A 15674-nucleotide genomic window follows, 5' to 3' on the forward strand; every position below is an offset into this window, starting at 1 on the left:
GAGGGACAAAGAAAAGGACCAGGGCAAGGAATGGAATTTTATGATCCACAATGCAAAAACCTTAAATTGTGCAGAGCATTATCGGCTATCAAATCATGGCATGAATTGTGCAACTTGATCTTTTCTCTCGATTCAACGTCACGCTTTACTCAGAATGTAAAGTAGGGATGCGTTAGAGCCTGCCGTTGCCATGGTTTCTATGGTTAGCAATTATCTTTCTGGATCTGTATCTCGCTTGCGAGTTCTATTTGGTATCGTATTCCATCACAGATCGGGGAGCAGTGATGGATGTCTTTTATACATACCTCAGCAGCTGATAGCCTCTCGCTACTCTCATACCGTACCAGTTTACTGACCAGATCGCGCCCGTTGAGAGGAGCCCCGCTGAGAATTTCTGCCCAGGGTTTCGCTGGGTAGTCTTTGAACTGTATCTTTCCCCAGTCGGGGAGATCCTTGGTTAACTTGTTTGCAAGGGGGTTTCGGTTAGTCAAGTTTCTCCCTTGTAAAAATATCAAGTAGAAGAAAGCACAGCAGGGGGCGACGAAGAGCCATGTCATATCTCAGGCAGGGTGAGAGACCACAAAGAGGAGATGATGGTGGAACAACATACAGGCCACGATTTAGCATTCGGAGTCCCCAGCGTTACAAATATAGAATGCACCAACGCCAATTCACTCCCCAGCTCCCCCGCATCAAAAAGTTGTCTGTGATCCATATCCACCGCCTCTGCAACAACACAGCCCGCGGCCCAAAGGTCCAAGCTGGTCCCATACGCCTTATCTCCAAACAAGACCTCAGGAGGCCGGTAACACGTCGTGCCCACCTCGGTGATTTTCTTATTAGCGTCTTCAGAGGCCTTATCAGAAGGTGACCATGCAATTCCAAAATCTGCCAGATATGCTGGACCCTTTGGTTCGCGGAGGAGGATGTTAGATGGCTTGACATCTCGATGGATGATACCCTGCGAATGGATGTAGGATAGGGCCCGGAAGAGGTCTCGTAGGTGCGAGCGGGTTTGCCGTGCGGTGAGGGCGTTGCGGCGCATGAGCTCGTCAAAGTGGAGGGGCATGAAAGGGAAGACGAGGACGAATTGGCCGCCTGGATGGTTGAAGCTGTCTAGCAATGGGATGATCGCGGGGTTTAAGAGGGAACTTAGGATGCGGGCTTCGCGTTTGGAGTCATGGGGTGGTGACATGGTATGTGGTGTTGTCACTTTTAGAGCCACTGTAGTTCCGGTGATGCTCTTTGCTTTGTATACGGTGGAGAATATGCCTTCTTGATGGTATATGGCGCTTTCGTACGCGCCAATCTTCTTGCCGCCGGAAACGTTGTTGGAGTCGAGTTTTGACCCTTCAGATGCAGCTGCACTTTCATTTTCAATGACATCAGGTGGAGCTAGTTGTTCCATTGCGTCCCACTCATCAATGGCCCTCTGACATTTAAATTGATATTCTTCCTGCGGGGCCCCTGTTTTTCAGAACGAACTCAACTAGGAGGAATTATACTGCGGAACGTAGACCACATACTTTGCTTGACGCATGACTGAAAGCATCATTTTCCACCTTCGTTGCCTCCGCATGAGCTTCTGAAAAACCGGCTGATGGCACTGCGCGCTGATACGCCGCAGTTCTGCATGCTGGGATGAGCTGAGCACATTCCAAGCACCCTGCACAATCACAGGGTAGGAAAGGGGGGGAGCAAGCAAGCAGACCGAACTTACATCAACCGTACTGTGGTCAAGCGATCTGAAAACCCCACATCCGACTTCCAACTAGCATTCGATGCCATTGTGGTCTCGGGAATTGCTCTTCGAGCTTTTATCAAATTACGGATGTTCCTTGCTACTTATTGGAAGGTTAATAGCCTTAATCTGGTACCGATGTGCAGTACCATAGGCCGGCAGTATTGATGGTGGAGGCTTGTATTAAAAATAGCCACAGCGCCCATAAGTTCAGCTAGCTTTTTTTGTTTGGATAGCGTGTACCGCAAAAGTATACCGGCAATTGTTGACCATAACATATCAGGGTATAATAGCTCTGTTCTGCTAGTAATTAGTTAAACAGAACATCTCGCCGTCCTGTCAATCTCGGTCTGTGCCTGTTCTATTTTATATATGCCTCTTTTAACTATCACTTCCAATTCACGATTAATAATCCGCAGCTGAACCAGGATCGGGGACACGTGACATTGGCGATGCTGCTTCTCTTGGCGCCAGTCTGCCTTCCCAAATCCCCTGCAAATACCTGCTCAACGTTAACATCAACGTCAACATCAACGTCAACATCCACATATGTCTCTCTCTTCTTTATCAATGATATAGAGAACGGTCCGACATAGCTCTACCCACTGCATATATTCTCTTTTATTTTTTGCGCATCTTTTATCCTAGCTTTGGGATGTGCTGTTATGAATCCTCCGGTTAGCGAATTCGTCATCGTGTTAATAAGAACACTTCAACATGGAATTGTCGCGGCAAGACTATCCAGCCATTGCGGTGAGTGAACACTACCCTGGAGTGTAATTGCACAGTTGGATGTGCCGTAATTATTTATTGCTGGTTGCTAATTGCCCATTGCTTCTCTTCCTAGGCCTCCCTGACGCCGACGCAAGCCAGCGCCATCCTAACAGACCGCATGCGATTAATTAGCAAGGTTAACTTGGATATTGCAGATTGGCTTTCGGTACTGAATTTCATTTCATTTGGTTTTCAATATATTTTCCTTTTGAAAAGAATTATCCTGAGCAGAAGCTGACCTTACACCTCCCTCCCCCAACTTAGGAACGACGACGGGTGGAGCAAGTTTATGTTTTGGGCCTTCGTAGGCTTGCGCGCCGACAGCAACTAGATGAATATGAAGCATTGGGGTAAGAATTGTTTGTACATGTCGCGAAGCAATGATAATGGCGTTCTGACAACGAATTATGTAGTGTGTTTCGAACGCCTTGGCAGCGCATACTGTCCGCTACTGAAACATTAGCCTCCTCCCACGAGATCCTTTCCCGCGTAATCGAGACAGATGCTGAGCGGCCCTTGAGAGAATATGCCACCAAAAATCGTGATATGCAATCCATGTCAACCATGCAGCACGATTTAGCAAATTTAGCAAAGGAGCTTGAATCCGTGACGAGGAAAGCGGACAAATTAAAAGACAAGGGACCAAAGGCTGCCGCAAAGACGTCAAGTGCCGTTTCCGCGGCGCAGGATGTGGCGCAACAGTGGGAATCGCGGGCCCCATTTGTATTTGAGCAACTACAGGCTGTTGATGAACATCGTCTTAATCATCTCAGGGATGTTCTCACCCAGTACGAGACTCATGAGGTTGATCGCATCGAAAGAGATAGAGAGTCTGCTGAGAGTTGTCTCAATGCGCTGTTGAACGTCCAGACCGATGAAGAGATCAGGGCATTCACTACAAAAGCAATCGGTGGCCGGGCTCCTGTATCGAGAAGAACAAACCCTCCATCGGCTGCTTCCCCCCCCGCCTCTCCTCCGTGCCGAGTTCTGGGCGATACTGCCTCAGTGACAGCCGCCGCAGAATCCCTACCACCGCCACCACCTAGGAATCAGGATGATAGGGCCAGCCAGCATTCCGGTCAGTCAAACCAAGGCAGGTTAAGTGTTGGTGAGTAATCATTCCTCAGATCAGAAAGCTCGGACAATTCAAGCCAGCTTCTGACATAATTGTAGGTCAAGAGCAACATGGACATTTAAGACTTGGTGGCCTGAAACGGTTAGGCACCGTCATGACTCGCAGAAAGAGCATTGTCCATCATCCAACTAGGGCCTCAGGCTCTCCGGAAAGGAAGTTCCGGTCTCCATTTACTTCGTTCCGGAAGACTGATTCAACTCGAAGCTTTCAGCAAGTTGATATGCAAGCCAATTTGGTTAATTCTCTAGCTCCTATTTCTTCAAGGGATGATTCATCGTTGCAACGCCCGGCTTCCTCTCACAGAGAGGTATCCCATTCCGAGTCGACTTCAGCATTGCACCAGCGACCCATGACACCTCTTAACGGTGCTGTTAGGCCTGAAGAGAGTGCTGTCTCGAATACGCCTATTAGAAAAGCTAATTCTATGGAACAAGCGCCTGCTACAACCCAAGTACGACCACGGCTTCCCAATTTCTCGCCCTATTTTACTAACTTGACACAGTCACCAAAAATCGATTCCGAGGGTTATTCCGAGCGGCCCCATAGTCTTGATGAAATATCCCGAGTTCAAAAAGAAGCTGCTGCGTAAGTTTCTTTCCTATTGTTCCAATTTTGTCAATTTGGCATCATCTGACCCATCAAGCAGCGTCGTAGAGCCCGGCATGAACCTGACTATCCGGGACCAACCTATTAAAGAGGATGAGGGTGAGGCGAAGTTGGCTTTGAATGAAGTGGCGAACACTTTACGATTGGTGAGAATAGATGTTTAGTCACTGTCCAAACTCTGAAAGGCTAACTCGTCCGCATAGCAAGCACAACAATCTGGTGTTTCTCGTGGAGTTGGGACATTGCGTGGACGTCGAGATGTCAGAAACACCATTTTTGTTCCGAGCCCACCATCAGCCGGTGAAGATGTAGGTCTGAACCGATCTCCTGGCCTCACTGCCTCTCCAGCACCTGTTTCGCCATCTTACCCGCCAAAGGCTGTCGTATCTCCTTCAGCAACTTACGATGACCACGCTCAATCGGATACAACATCAGTTCATTCATCACACACCCTCCACAACCTCTCAGGTCCTGTCTCACACCCTGAGATGTCTGAGCCTGGCCTTAACGCATCTATAGTGGAAACTGTGAATGCTTGGTTCTCCGATGGTATTGTGAACCGTTCCTTCGTTGTGGGAGAATTGGCTCTGGCATATAATTCCACCACGAACCCTCCTTCTGATCCTGAACTTGTCCGCCTAAATAATTTTCAGATCTTGGAAAAAGTAGCTGCAAATCCCGTTTTTGTTACAGAAGCTAGTCATTCCCTGATAGGTAAGGAAAGGGAACAGGCCGCCAGTTACGAGGAAAAGAAAGGAGAATATCTCATTTCCCTTCCCAGTATCGCCCGATCGATTCCAACTGTTGCCTTCAAGTACCAAGTCCACCTTGATCCTTCTAATCTATCCACCTATTGCCCCGTTATATTCAATCCTGTTTGGAATTTGGAAGAATTCCAAGCGAGTGTTATTATCTCCTACTCCATAAACCTTAATTTTATATCTGCAACCTCGTCAACACCCATCACACTTAAGAATCTCGTCCTCACCGTCAACCTAGACCTATCTCCCCAGGAAGACGAAACAACCAAGCAGCCTCGCGAAGTCGCTCGGGCCACGGGTGCCGTTATGTATCCAAACACAGGCGCTTCATTCCGGCGCAAAATATCAGCCGTCACGTGGAAAATTCCTGAGCTGGAAGTTTCCACTGAAGGCGACAATCGGTTCCTTGCTCGGTTTTCAACAGCAGTAAGCGGGCCTCGGAAGGGGAAAGTTGAAGCCAAGTTCGACCTCCTGAATGCCAATGGCGGCGAAAGACTGGGTATCAGCGCGCAGACTTCCACCGGTCGTGGACAGGAGAGAGAAGTCTCTGATCCCTTCGCTGATGAGTCCCTGGGAATGCGGAATGGATCAATATCTCCTGAATCCAAGCTTCCGTCGAATACGTGGGAAGAAGTCTCTACTCGTCGGAAATTAACGGTGGGGAGATATACTTCTTTCGGGTAATAAAACAACCATTTCAAAGCCTTTAGCTCCACCAATTATCCTGCATGATAGGAGTTGTCTTTGGCATTTTTCTTTGGTTCCTAAACCGTCCTTACACACTTGTGTCTACATCATCAACTCGCTATAATGTCTCCTGGAATTGCGATTGTCCTTGGATTAATAGAGTATCCAATTACGAAAAGCGGATGATGCGGAAAAATTGTATTCTTGGCAATATGTAGGAAGAGGGTAACGGGACTACATACAGAGGGGGGGAAATGAACGTCTCCCGGCATCTTTGTTTACTACTATTCTTATTTTGGAGTCTCCTGTTTGGATAAGACCACTTCTCACTTTCACTTTTTGAAATTTTCTTCTTGAAGCATAAAGATTCCCATCCATAACAAATTTGATTAATTAATTGGTCTGTTATTCTTACCCATCCTCCTCTCGGTTTCTAGCTTTCATTTTCCATTTTCCTTGTTTTCCGTCTTGCTCCTCCAAACTTTTCTTACTCTTCTTGTCCTGCATCACTGTCTCGTTTTGCCATTGCCTTTCTTAGTTCTGGGCTCAGAATTTTCCGCCCCTTTACATTCTACCAACTATGATAGGTATTCATTTGTCCATAATTCTGATTTTCATCTTCTCACGTCTCTATTTGTCTTGTTTGCATAATCCGACAACCGTACATAATTTGTCGTATTGGGAGTATAAAAGCAGCAAAGCCCCCCTCCAAAAAAAAAAAACCTCCACCTTCACATCCTCGCCGCTCTCGTCGTCTTATCGTAAAAATCAAGCGTCATAGCCGCCAGGAAGCAAGGAATATCCTTCCTCTCCTCAACCCAAAACTTGATCAGACTACGAATCTCCATCGCAAACAAACTATTCGGACCACCAGAGATCTTCATCGTTCCATTCTCCCCATCAAAAATTATAGAATTCTCTTCTCCATCGCCCATACTTCCCGGCCCCCTCACGTCAGGCGAGGCATCCCGATCTCCATGCCTATACGCTGGTGACAAATGAAACATTGACGTCACCCGGACGCGGCCATTGGGCAGAAAGTCAAGTTTATATCCAAGAACCGAAGCAACCGCTTCTCGAAACTCGGACGATTTTGCAGTCCATATCTCTTTCAGTCGACGCATGCGCTTATCCTTTTCTGCAACGGTCTTTTCCATCTCGCGTAGCTCCATCTCTTTGCTTTCGAGGGTGGAGAGGGGAACGACTTTGAGGTTCGAGTGCTTGTTGCGTAGTTGGGCGAGGAGGTCACGATTTTCTGCTCTGAGGGCTGTTAGCGTGGAGAGTTTGACATTCTCGGCTTCTGCGGTGGGATTGGAACGGAGTTCAAGGATCCGAGTCTGGGATTGGGCTTGGAGTGCTGAGAGTTGAGATTTTGTAGCCTCGAGTTCACGTGTGAGTAATTCGGTGGATTGTTCCACTTTGGAGAGTTTATCTTGCAGAGTTCGGTTTTTCCGGACCAGGACGGCGAGTCGCTCGCTATCTGCATCGCTTTCTGCTGGGGAGAGCGGGCGCTTTACTCCGCGTGGAGCGTTGGCATCTTCTCCAGATGCCTTTTCCAGTTTCGACAATTCTTCATGTAGTTTATGAAGTTCTTCGCGGTGTTCGCTGAGGAGATTCTCAAGATGAGCGATGTGGTCAGATTTTTGTTGATCAAATGTGGTATCATCTGCGTTCATAGTGGTTTCTTCAGTGTCGAATGTTTTGAGCTGTGCGCGGAGGTATTCTACCTCTCTTATGGCTAATACTCGCTGCCGTTCCAGTCGTGTCTTTGCACGAGCATCTGCGCCACTTCCAGCCGAGCCATTTGCGCGTAATTTTTCTATCTCCCGTTGTAATTTCGATTTTTCTGTCTCCAGATTCTGTACCATCTCAGCCTTCTCAGCCATCTCAGTTTGAATAGTCCCAATCCTATCTAGCAACGATGCATTCTCGATGCGTGCCTGGACAAGAGCTCGAGCAACTTCTTCTGGTGAGTCGAATTCAGTATTTTGACCATCCGTTTGCAGAAGGCTAGTCCAGGATCTCCGCTCGTCCTCCAAGATTTGCTTCTGAATTTGTACATTCCTCAGTTCTACCTCCACCCCTTGCATTAGCTGCAACTGGTTCTCCAGCGCCTTTTTCTGTTCCTCCACTATTTCGACATTTTTCTGTGACTTCCGGAGAGGTCGTAGTTCAGCTTCCAACCGCTTAACCTGCGCGACTTGCTCCGAAAGTTCACGTTGAAGGACACTGAGAGTTTCTGAATTCGCCCCTTCTGATTTTAGCCGTATGTTCTCACTTTCCAGCATCCCCATGTCAGCCTCCCGTTGCGCTAATTTATCCTGAGCGCTCCGCAAGCTATCCTTCGTCTCATGAAGTTCAGTTTGCACTTCGTCGAGTGTTTTCTGAAGTGATGAACGAATTGCTTCCAATTCATGAATCTGATGTGAATATTGACGTTCTCGATCCGACAATTGAGATTGGGCATCGTCGAACTCTTCTTGTAGAGACTGATTCCTATCCTGTAAGCTTCGTAGCTGTTTATCAAAGGATGCTTTCTCGTTAATCGCGGATTCCTGCGTGGTCTTCAGTTCAGCAGCAATGGACTCGATTTTATGCTGCGCTTTGTTGCTGCTACTTATGGCTGCCTAGAATTTCATGAACGTCGTTGTTAGCCTCGTCAACAAAGATGTCGTAATTGCTCTCGGAATAAAAGATCACTCACCTGAGCCTTTCGGAAATCTGCATCTGCCCTAATCTGAAGCTCACGGAGTTCCTTCTCATGGTGAAGGGCTGTAAGATCCCTTTCCTGTTTCAAGTTGTCCAACTCATATCGTAAAGTGCTTAGTTGCACGCGTAACTCCTCATTTCCGGCATCTGTCACTCGTTAATTAGCTAAGTTTTTCGATTGTGGAGTGGAATTATGCTGTAATAGACAAAACTAACCAGGTTTTGTTGGTGGCTGTCCTGAACGAATACTCTGTCTAAATGAAGCATTTGCCGCACCAGGTCCACCACCAGAAGACGTGGAAGGGGAGGAAGCTCCGGTTATGAAATCGTACGTTGGTTGGGTGGTTGCAAATCTGCCGGAACTCATCTGCAGTATTTTTCCTTCTAGTCAGTCTGGTTTCTTGTCATGGCATTTTATTCATTTTTCGCACATATTTCGCGTCCATGGCTAGTGAATTAGATGGTGTCGAATTAAACAGCCACCGCTGGAACAGATGGAGGATCTTCAGTGATCTAAAAACACAGTATTTTACCTTGATCATGTCACGACGACATATCTAAGAAGCTCGAATAGCGGCACTCAGTTCGCCGTTTGTCGGGATTGCATCTTCGAGAGCCGTTGACACTTGATGATGTTGTTGTTGTTGCCAAGAACCTTGGAACAAAATAAATCCCAGGCGTTTATTAGTTTGTTAACTAGTTATAGCATAAAGTTATTTAACTGCAGCTTCAGCCACTACCGAACTACCCATCTGTATTCTCTCTCTCTTTTTTAACGCTCTATCTTAGCTCGACTGCTCCTCAAAGGCCTGCTACTGCTGGAATAACTCTATATCCTATGATGGAGGTGCTCTGAAAATACAACTATAACTTTGCGCAATATATGTTATAGCTCAAAATCTTCTCTACCTAATCTTATGCTTGTCACTTAAATGCAGACAGTGTTGGTCATGCTCACTACACCACAAATGATTCAACTCCTGAAGTTTAATAGGCTTTTGAAGGGCGCAGAGCTTTTATAGCAGTGTAAGATATATAGAGACGCGTATCTATCGTTTTATGCTGGCAAAAACCTTCAGAGGATACCGAAGAGCTGCGGTTTTCTGAAGCCATATATGCCTGATCAAGTTACTTGACTTAATTGGGCAATTTTCGGAATATTACTTTGGTAGATGTACAATAATTCTAGATGGGTTAGCTAGATAGAGTATAATATAAATCATGGACCCTTAGATTTTGGTTGATCAATACGAACACTTCTTTTCCGTATTCATTCGTCTCGATTTAACTAGCATTATTTTCATCTATGATATTTTGCGTAATTGTACTAGAAAGACAACGGAAAAAACCAGAGACGTGGAACGGAAACTTGGGAAAGTGTAGAAGGTAGATAGCCTTATCAAAGATTTTCGGGATACTCAAAAGAAACCAGAAGGAAAAGAGACACCTTTCGAAGTTTCCCCCCCTGTCGGGTTATATGTCTCGGATACCAAAATTCGAGGCACGAGGAACTAAAACTATCCCCAGCCCTCTCCAGCTTTTTCATCCAAGAACAAATCTATCTAAAGAACAACCTACGACTTACTCAAGTCAACCCCCTTCTCCGCCTCCGCAAGTCCATACGCCTTCAACCGAATAGCCTGCGTAGCAATGAATCCAGTCGTATCCGTCGGCTGGAAATCCTCAAGGGAATCCATGCTGCTCTGCTCGGGACTGTACAGCTTGCTAGTCTGCGAGCTGCGGCCTAACACGCTGGTCAGACCCTTGTAGCAGCGCAGACGCACTTGGCCGTTGACATCGTCCTGGCTGGCCAGGATGCTTTTCTCGATGAATTCACGCTCGGGGGAGAAGTAGAGGCCGTTGTAGAGGAGTTTGGACCACGTTACGGTTACGAATTGGTCGCGGAGGAGTCGGACTTCGCGGTCTAGGACGAGGCCTTCAAGGTCGATGTGGGCGAGGCGGAGGATGGTCATGGCGGGCGAGTCACTGGGTGGTGTGTTAGTATTTTTTAAACTGTGGTGTGAAGAGAGGGTTGTGAGAGGGAAGGCTAATTGGGTTGGGTAGATTTACTAGCAGCCGCGCTGGGGATGGTGAGTTAGCATGTTACTTTTTACGTATCCACGTTTTAATAAAACTAAGGGCTGGCTTACAGATTTGAGGCCAATGTATCGGTTCTCAACGATATCAATTCGCCCAATTCCTAAAAGGTGTTGCTTTTAGCTCCAGTGCCTCTAGTATAGTTTGGGCTCAAACTGTTTGAGAAACTAACCGTGCTTGCGGCCGAGCTCGTTAAGTGCGGTGAAGATGTCGACGGAATCGGTAACCGTCTTGCCTCCAAGAGTTAGGGCACTTGGGATACCCTTCTCGAAGGAGAGAGTGAAATCTTCTGGGGCATCGGGGGCATTTCGAGGGTCGTCTGTCAACTTCCACATATCATCGGGGGGAGTAACATCGGCATCCTCAAGGATACCAGCTTCGTAGGAGCAGTGGGCGAAGCTAAGCTTCAATATTAGCTTGAGTGGTTAAAAATCAGGTTGACCTCTGCCGTTTCGAGGTGGTGAAACTCTTACTTCTCATCCATCGACCTGGTAATAATACTTAGGTGTAAGCATTGGTATTTCAAAAATGTATGGAAATGATTGGGCTCTCGATCGAAGCAGACGCACCATGGCTTGGCCTTTGTGGATATAACGGGAATTTTGTGTTGTTCAGCATAGTTGAGGAGATCATTACGACCGGCGAATCGGTTGTAAAACTCAGGTAGACGCCATGGGGCGATAACTCGGATAGATGGCTGTTAAAAAAAATCAGATACCATTACGTGGATTTGTGTAGGGATGTCGTCGGCATTTCAATCACCCGTTCATACCTGGATAGCGTAGAAGGCAAGTTCGAATCGGACTTGATCGTTTCTGTATACATCTTATCAATTTCTGCTTAGACAAGTCTATATGGGAAAAATCCATTCTTACCCCTTGCCAGTGCAGCCTGCAACATGAATTGTTAGCACAGAACTATATTCCCAACACTGCTTCCAAGAACAACAAAGTGATGTTTACATGCACGACGTACCATGGCTAACAGCAACACATCCCTCCTCCTTCGCGCAGCGCATCATCGCACGCGCAATTACGGGACGAGCACTTTTTATATATATAAGTTTTGGCGCCAATTGGAAATGGTAACGGAGTTTACATACAGACTCGTTCTAAACAGATGGTGAGTTAGCTGTCGGCACCAGGAATAAAGTATTTCGCGGAACGGGTCGGAATTACAGCTTACCCAAGGAGATATCTGTCTTCCCAAATGGCCTATATCTGTACATTAGCACGAACCGCACTGCTTATGTGAATTTGATATGTCGATATACAACTCTTCACCTCCACCTCCACTGCCAGCCAATTGAGGGGTATAAGAAAGTATCAAAAAGAAAGTCAAAGCATTTGACTCACATTGCATTGGATTGCGCGGTAGCATAGATCCTCCACAAATTCGCGCTTCAGATCCGCAACAACCAACTTTTGTGCACCAATCAGCAGAGCCTTGCGCTCAGCTTCTTTAAAGTCCTCTGCCTGTCCGACATCTGCGAGGAAGCACACAACGTCATACCCTTGCTCAATGAGCCATGCAAGGATGCAGCTGGTGTCGAGACCACCAGAATACGCCAAACAGACCTTCTCCTTGGCGGGCATGGTTGTCTACGTCTAAGGTAGAATGGTCCTGGGGCGTTGTATGGGTTCAATGGAGTTGATAGTGGTTGCTGGCGATGTGTTTGTCGGGAGAATGTCTGAGGTTGGGATGAGGCTGACACTGTTGCGCCAAGAGAAAAAACCGTGCAATGGTCCGAGGGACAGCGAACGAGCCAATGGGAGATCAGTGCGGGGCTTGCCCACGGAACCGCAATTTAGGTTCCTGCTGCGGGTCCCGCTCTCACTAAACCTAACTTGGAAGGAGATTAGGGCTTAGGGCATCGTCTAAAGCCTCGAGACGATTGGTAATAACATTCAGCATTAAATTCAACACGATCGCATTGACTGACATCTTGTCATTGAAGTAATGGCCCTGTCTGCTGTGAAGTAAATGCCGGGGCCCCATAGACATCAACTACGTCATATTGAGATATTCTAAATCTATGATCCCAAGTTCATCTCTCGACCTATGTATGCACTTATCAAAGAACATGTAAGCGAACAGGAGGGAAGCAAAATAAAGGAGAACAACAAATTTCGGAAAATGAAGCAGTGCCCGTCAAATATCCATGGGTCTCCAGATCTACGACAGATCTTCTAGAAGTGACGTCCCTCCCCGTTGCATTCTGGGAGGCAACACCTCCACGTCCGTGCCGACAGATGTTCCAGCCCTCCATATACTCTTCGAATTTATCGAGACATGCAGCGAGGTAAATGGGAATGGGGAAAGCCAGCAGTAATCTAACACGTGTTGCAGCGCTATCCATGTTGGCTCATCGCTGACCAAGTTTAGACATGTCAACTAAATTTGGAGAATGTTGCATCGCCAGGGCTTGGAAAAAGGAGCAACCTTGAATTAATAGAACATTGGAACCTCTCTGGGCAAGAACGCTGAATGCTTGCTCATGGCTGGTGTTTTTGCTATGTTATGTAGCATTGGAAGACAGCTTTCACTTGAGTATTATCTGTTGTTGAGTGGTTATATCAATCGACAACTGCCAACAAGAAATGGGATGGAGGAGAAGAAGGGACTGGTTGAATATGGAAACTTGATTTTCTGTTCCCTGCTGAAATCCACAGATCCAGGGAGGAAATTATATTGTGGTGTGAAAAGTGATATGTTATTTCATTTATTTCTTGTTTTCTCAGCGGTTGGGATTTTTATTCTTCCTAGATCCCACAATATTCTATTTGTCTTATGAGCAAATAAATAAGACCTTTTGGAGCCCTTTTTTTTTTGTAGTGTTTGTGGCGGGGGAAAAATGAAGTTGCGGGTCATCCCATCAATCGACTGTGGCGAGTTTATTGAAAGTCAGAAAATTCCCTGCATTTCAAATTCCTTCCTCAGGCAGCGGTTAACGGTACCGCTTTACCAAAGCTTACAGGGGGCCTGAAGCTGACTTCATCTCCGGGCTACCCAGGTGTGTAGGTGGGGTTCAGCATGATATTCCAAGCGCGGATTGAAATGTCCATGGGTGTTGCATCGTGAATAGTAGCTAAGGTGTGAAAATGAACCGTGAAAGTTACCAATCAGATTCCTCTCGCCAGAAGACGATGTGGGATTGGTGGGGGGGGGGGGGGGGGGGGGAATGTTTATTGAGGAATCATGATGGCTTCGAAGTTAAAATGATGGCAGTGAACATTGCGCTGCTGCTACTCCGTACAGGGATGTGTGTTATTGTGACTGGCAAAAGCCAATTTTACCAGAAGGTGGGGTGTGCTCTGAACACCTTTTGCTACCAGGCTTGCAGTATCACAGGTCTTAACGTATGTGCATGATGGATGCACATTACATTTGTCACATTTCCTGCTTCCGACGGATAACTATATATATATATATAAGCAAGAAGACCCGCTTCCGCTTCGGTGGACGAAGTCTGAAATGCCCAAACTTGAATTTTGGTTCCAGGATCTTCTGCAGCCTCAGGACAAGCATGGATTCTTCAGTTTTGGCATAATAAGGAGGTAAATCTGACCGCCCTCTCATCCCAACAGTTGCTGTGGACAAAGTATCACAAGCAATATGAAAAGGCGAAACCGTTTGTTTTGCAACCCTGTGACAACCCATGTCCTGGGAGGCAATCACCCGGTTTCGAATTAACCTTAAAAAACTTAATCTGATTGATAATTTGTTCACTCTTTATTACTGTTGTTTCCGTAGTGAATTCAACGGGATTTCCTCTGATGAGGACGATGAATGCTTAATAAGGGGGCTAAGTCACACAAAGAAGCCCTAAATTTAGGCTTTCCCAAGGCAAAGATTGATCAGTGCATTGCTGCTTTCCAAGAAATCCTTCTGAGTGGTGAGTGGAAGATTCGTTCAAAACAGCACATATCTTTAGATACTCTCAGGGGTGTATTTCGAAACCGCAATATTTTGAAGCAAACAAAGACAGGAGAAGAGGAGAGACACGTAATTTCCCTTACCGCATCACAATCTCAAGCGCCCACTCCACCGCATGTCTTTCGTTCTTTGAAGCCCTAAAATCATTCTCCGTCAAAAGATGCCTGACTGTTAGAAGCGTAGCCTTGTGTTCAATCAGCAAATCCACGAGAAGAGAGAACCCAAGGTTTATTAGCAAAAAGTTATTTAAGACGTTGTTATCATCCATGATGGATACGTAGCTAATTATATCGGGGCTTCAACCCGGCACTGGAGTTGTGAGTGAGAATAGCCGGTCTGGCTGGCCATATTCTTTCTAACGACCTGCTGGAGTGGAATATTTTAGAATTGGGAGAGCCGTTGAACTCAATCTCTTCACCAACCATCTTGTAGATGTGAATTTCTTTAAGCTCTTCAGACCCTTGTTCTGTTGCAACCTCCCTCCCATGATTTCCAAGGGTCGCTGACGTCGAATATGACCAATTGCAGTTCACAGGTGCCCAGTGGATAGAGGAGATGGAAGACGAAGAAGTTGGGACCGTGATTTTATTGCGCCAATGGAACTCAGAAGCGATGACTTTCGTCTCTGTGTTCAAAAATTTTATATCTATCTTTTCCACGATCTTGTTCTCTGGGCCTCAAAACTTAACAGAAACGTGGAAAAGTTAAGGAGCCTTTACGATTTTTGACTTCTTTTCCCGTTCTCTGTCGGATACAGAGCAATTTTGGCGATTGTGGCGGGTTTGTTGGCGTAATGTACGGCATCTAAACTGTCCGTGATTCATCAATTTCATGCGGCAAAATTGAGATATTTATCAGCAGTTAGCATTGAGGAATTCTTCGGATTAGAGTTGTGATTTGGGGGGTATGAAGTTCATCGCAAGTAAATATTCACAGAGTTCCCAGTGAAGCGTTTTCGTTTTCGCAGCCATCTTTGCCTGGCTACGACATTGGGATGCATGAATTTTCTTCCAGGTCCTCTGCCCCATGTGGAATCAAGCAAAGGCCAAATACTGGGAAATTCAATTCAGTTCATCCTTGTTAAATATGTCAACAGCAAATCCAATAGTTGGGTTTTGCTGAACGGCAAGTAAGTATCCTGGCAAACTCAATATCAAGAAACGAGATGATTCCTCCATATAGGAATCCTCTGCACTTCCTCTCCACACAATCTCGTACTCGCAGTTAC

General features: G+C 46.3%; 5 protein-coding genes across 5 annotated transcripts; 1 reads left to right on the forward strand and 4 right to left on the reverse strand.

Annotated features, from left to right (window-relative positions):
• Positions 1–149: 149 nt before the first annotated feature.
• On the reverse strand, positions 150–1788 carry PAAG_07111 (cyclin-dependent kinase B1-1; the record flags this gene model as incomplete). Its single annotated transcript, XM_015846131.1, has 5 exons — positions 150–179; positions 306–461; positions 611–1456; positions 1527–1629; positions 1721–1788. The coding sequence occupies 5 exons, from the start codon at positions 1786–1788 to the stop codon at positions 150–152; spliced, it is 1203 nt and encodes a 400-aa protein (XP_015700566.1).
• A 670-nt stretch (positions 1789–2458) lies between these two features.
• PAAG_07112 (hypothetical protein) lies at positions 2459–5701 on the forward strand (the record flags this gene model as incomplete). The annotated part of the gene is made up of 8 exons (XM_015846132.1): positions 2459–2494; positions 2589–2681; positions 2780–2865; positions 2929–3623; positions 3689–4101; positions 4153–4235; positions 4297–4402; positions 4460–5701. 8 exons carry the CDS (start codon positions 2459–2461, stop codon positions 5699–5701), a joined length of 2754 nt encoding a protein of 917 aa, XP_015700567.1.
• A 734-nt stretch (positions 5702–6435) lies between these two features.
• Positions 6436–8780, reverse strand: PAAG_07113 (spindle assembly checkpoint component MAD1; the record flags this gene model as incomplete). The annotated part of the gene is made up of 3 exons (XM_015846133.1): positions 6436–8331; positions 8409–8566; positions 8630–8780. 3 exons carry the CDS (start codon positions 8778–8780, stop codon positions 6436–6438), a joined length of 2205 nt encoding a protein of 734 aa, XP_015700568.1.
• A 1207-nt stretch (positions 8781–9987) lies between these two features.
• PAAG_07114 (argininosuccinate synthase) lies at positions 9988–12105 on the reverse strand (the record flags this gene model as incomplete). The annotated part of the gene is made up of 10 exons (XM_015846134.1): positions 9988–10399; positions 10484–10494; positions 10564–10613; positions 10683–10926; positions 11076–11207; positions 11283–11325; positions 11386–11401; positions 11486–11556; positions 11696–11724; positions 11866–12105. 10 exons carry the CDS (start codon positions 12103–12105, stop codon positions 9988–9990), a joined length of 1248 nt encoding a protein of 415 aa, XP_015700569.1.
• A 2420-nt stretch (positions 12106–14525) lies between these two features.
• PAAG_12336 (hypothetical protein) lies at positions 14526–14714 on the reverse strand (the record flags this gene model as incomplete). The annotated part of the gene is made up of 1 exon (XM_015847839.1): positions 14526–14714. One exon carries the CDS (start codon positions 14712–14714, stop codon positions 14526–14528), a length of 189 nt encoding a protein of 62 aa, XP_015702530.1.
• Positions 14715–15674: the final 960 nt, after the last annotated feature.

The sequence above is a fragment of the Paracoccidioides lutzii genome (assembly GCF_000150705.2).
Source record: "Paracoccidioides lutzii Pb01 unplaced genomic scaffold supercont2.22, whole genome shotgun sequence".
NCBI classification, from domain to species: domain Eukaryota; kingdom Fungi; phylum Ascomycota; class Eurotiomycetes; order Onygenales; family Ajellomycetaceae; genus Paracoccidioides; species Paracoccidioides lutzii.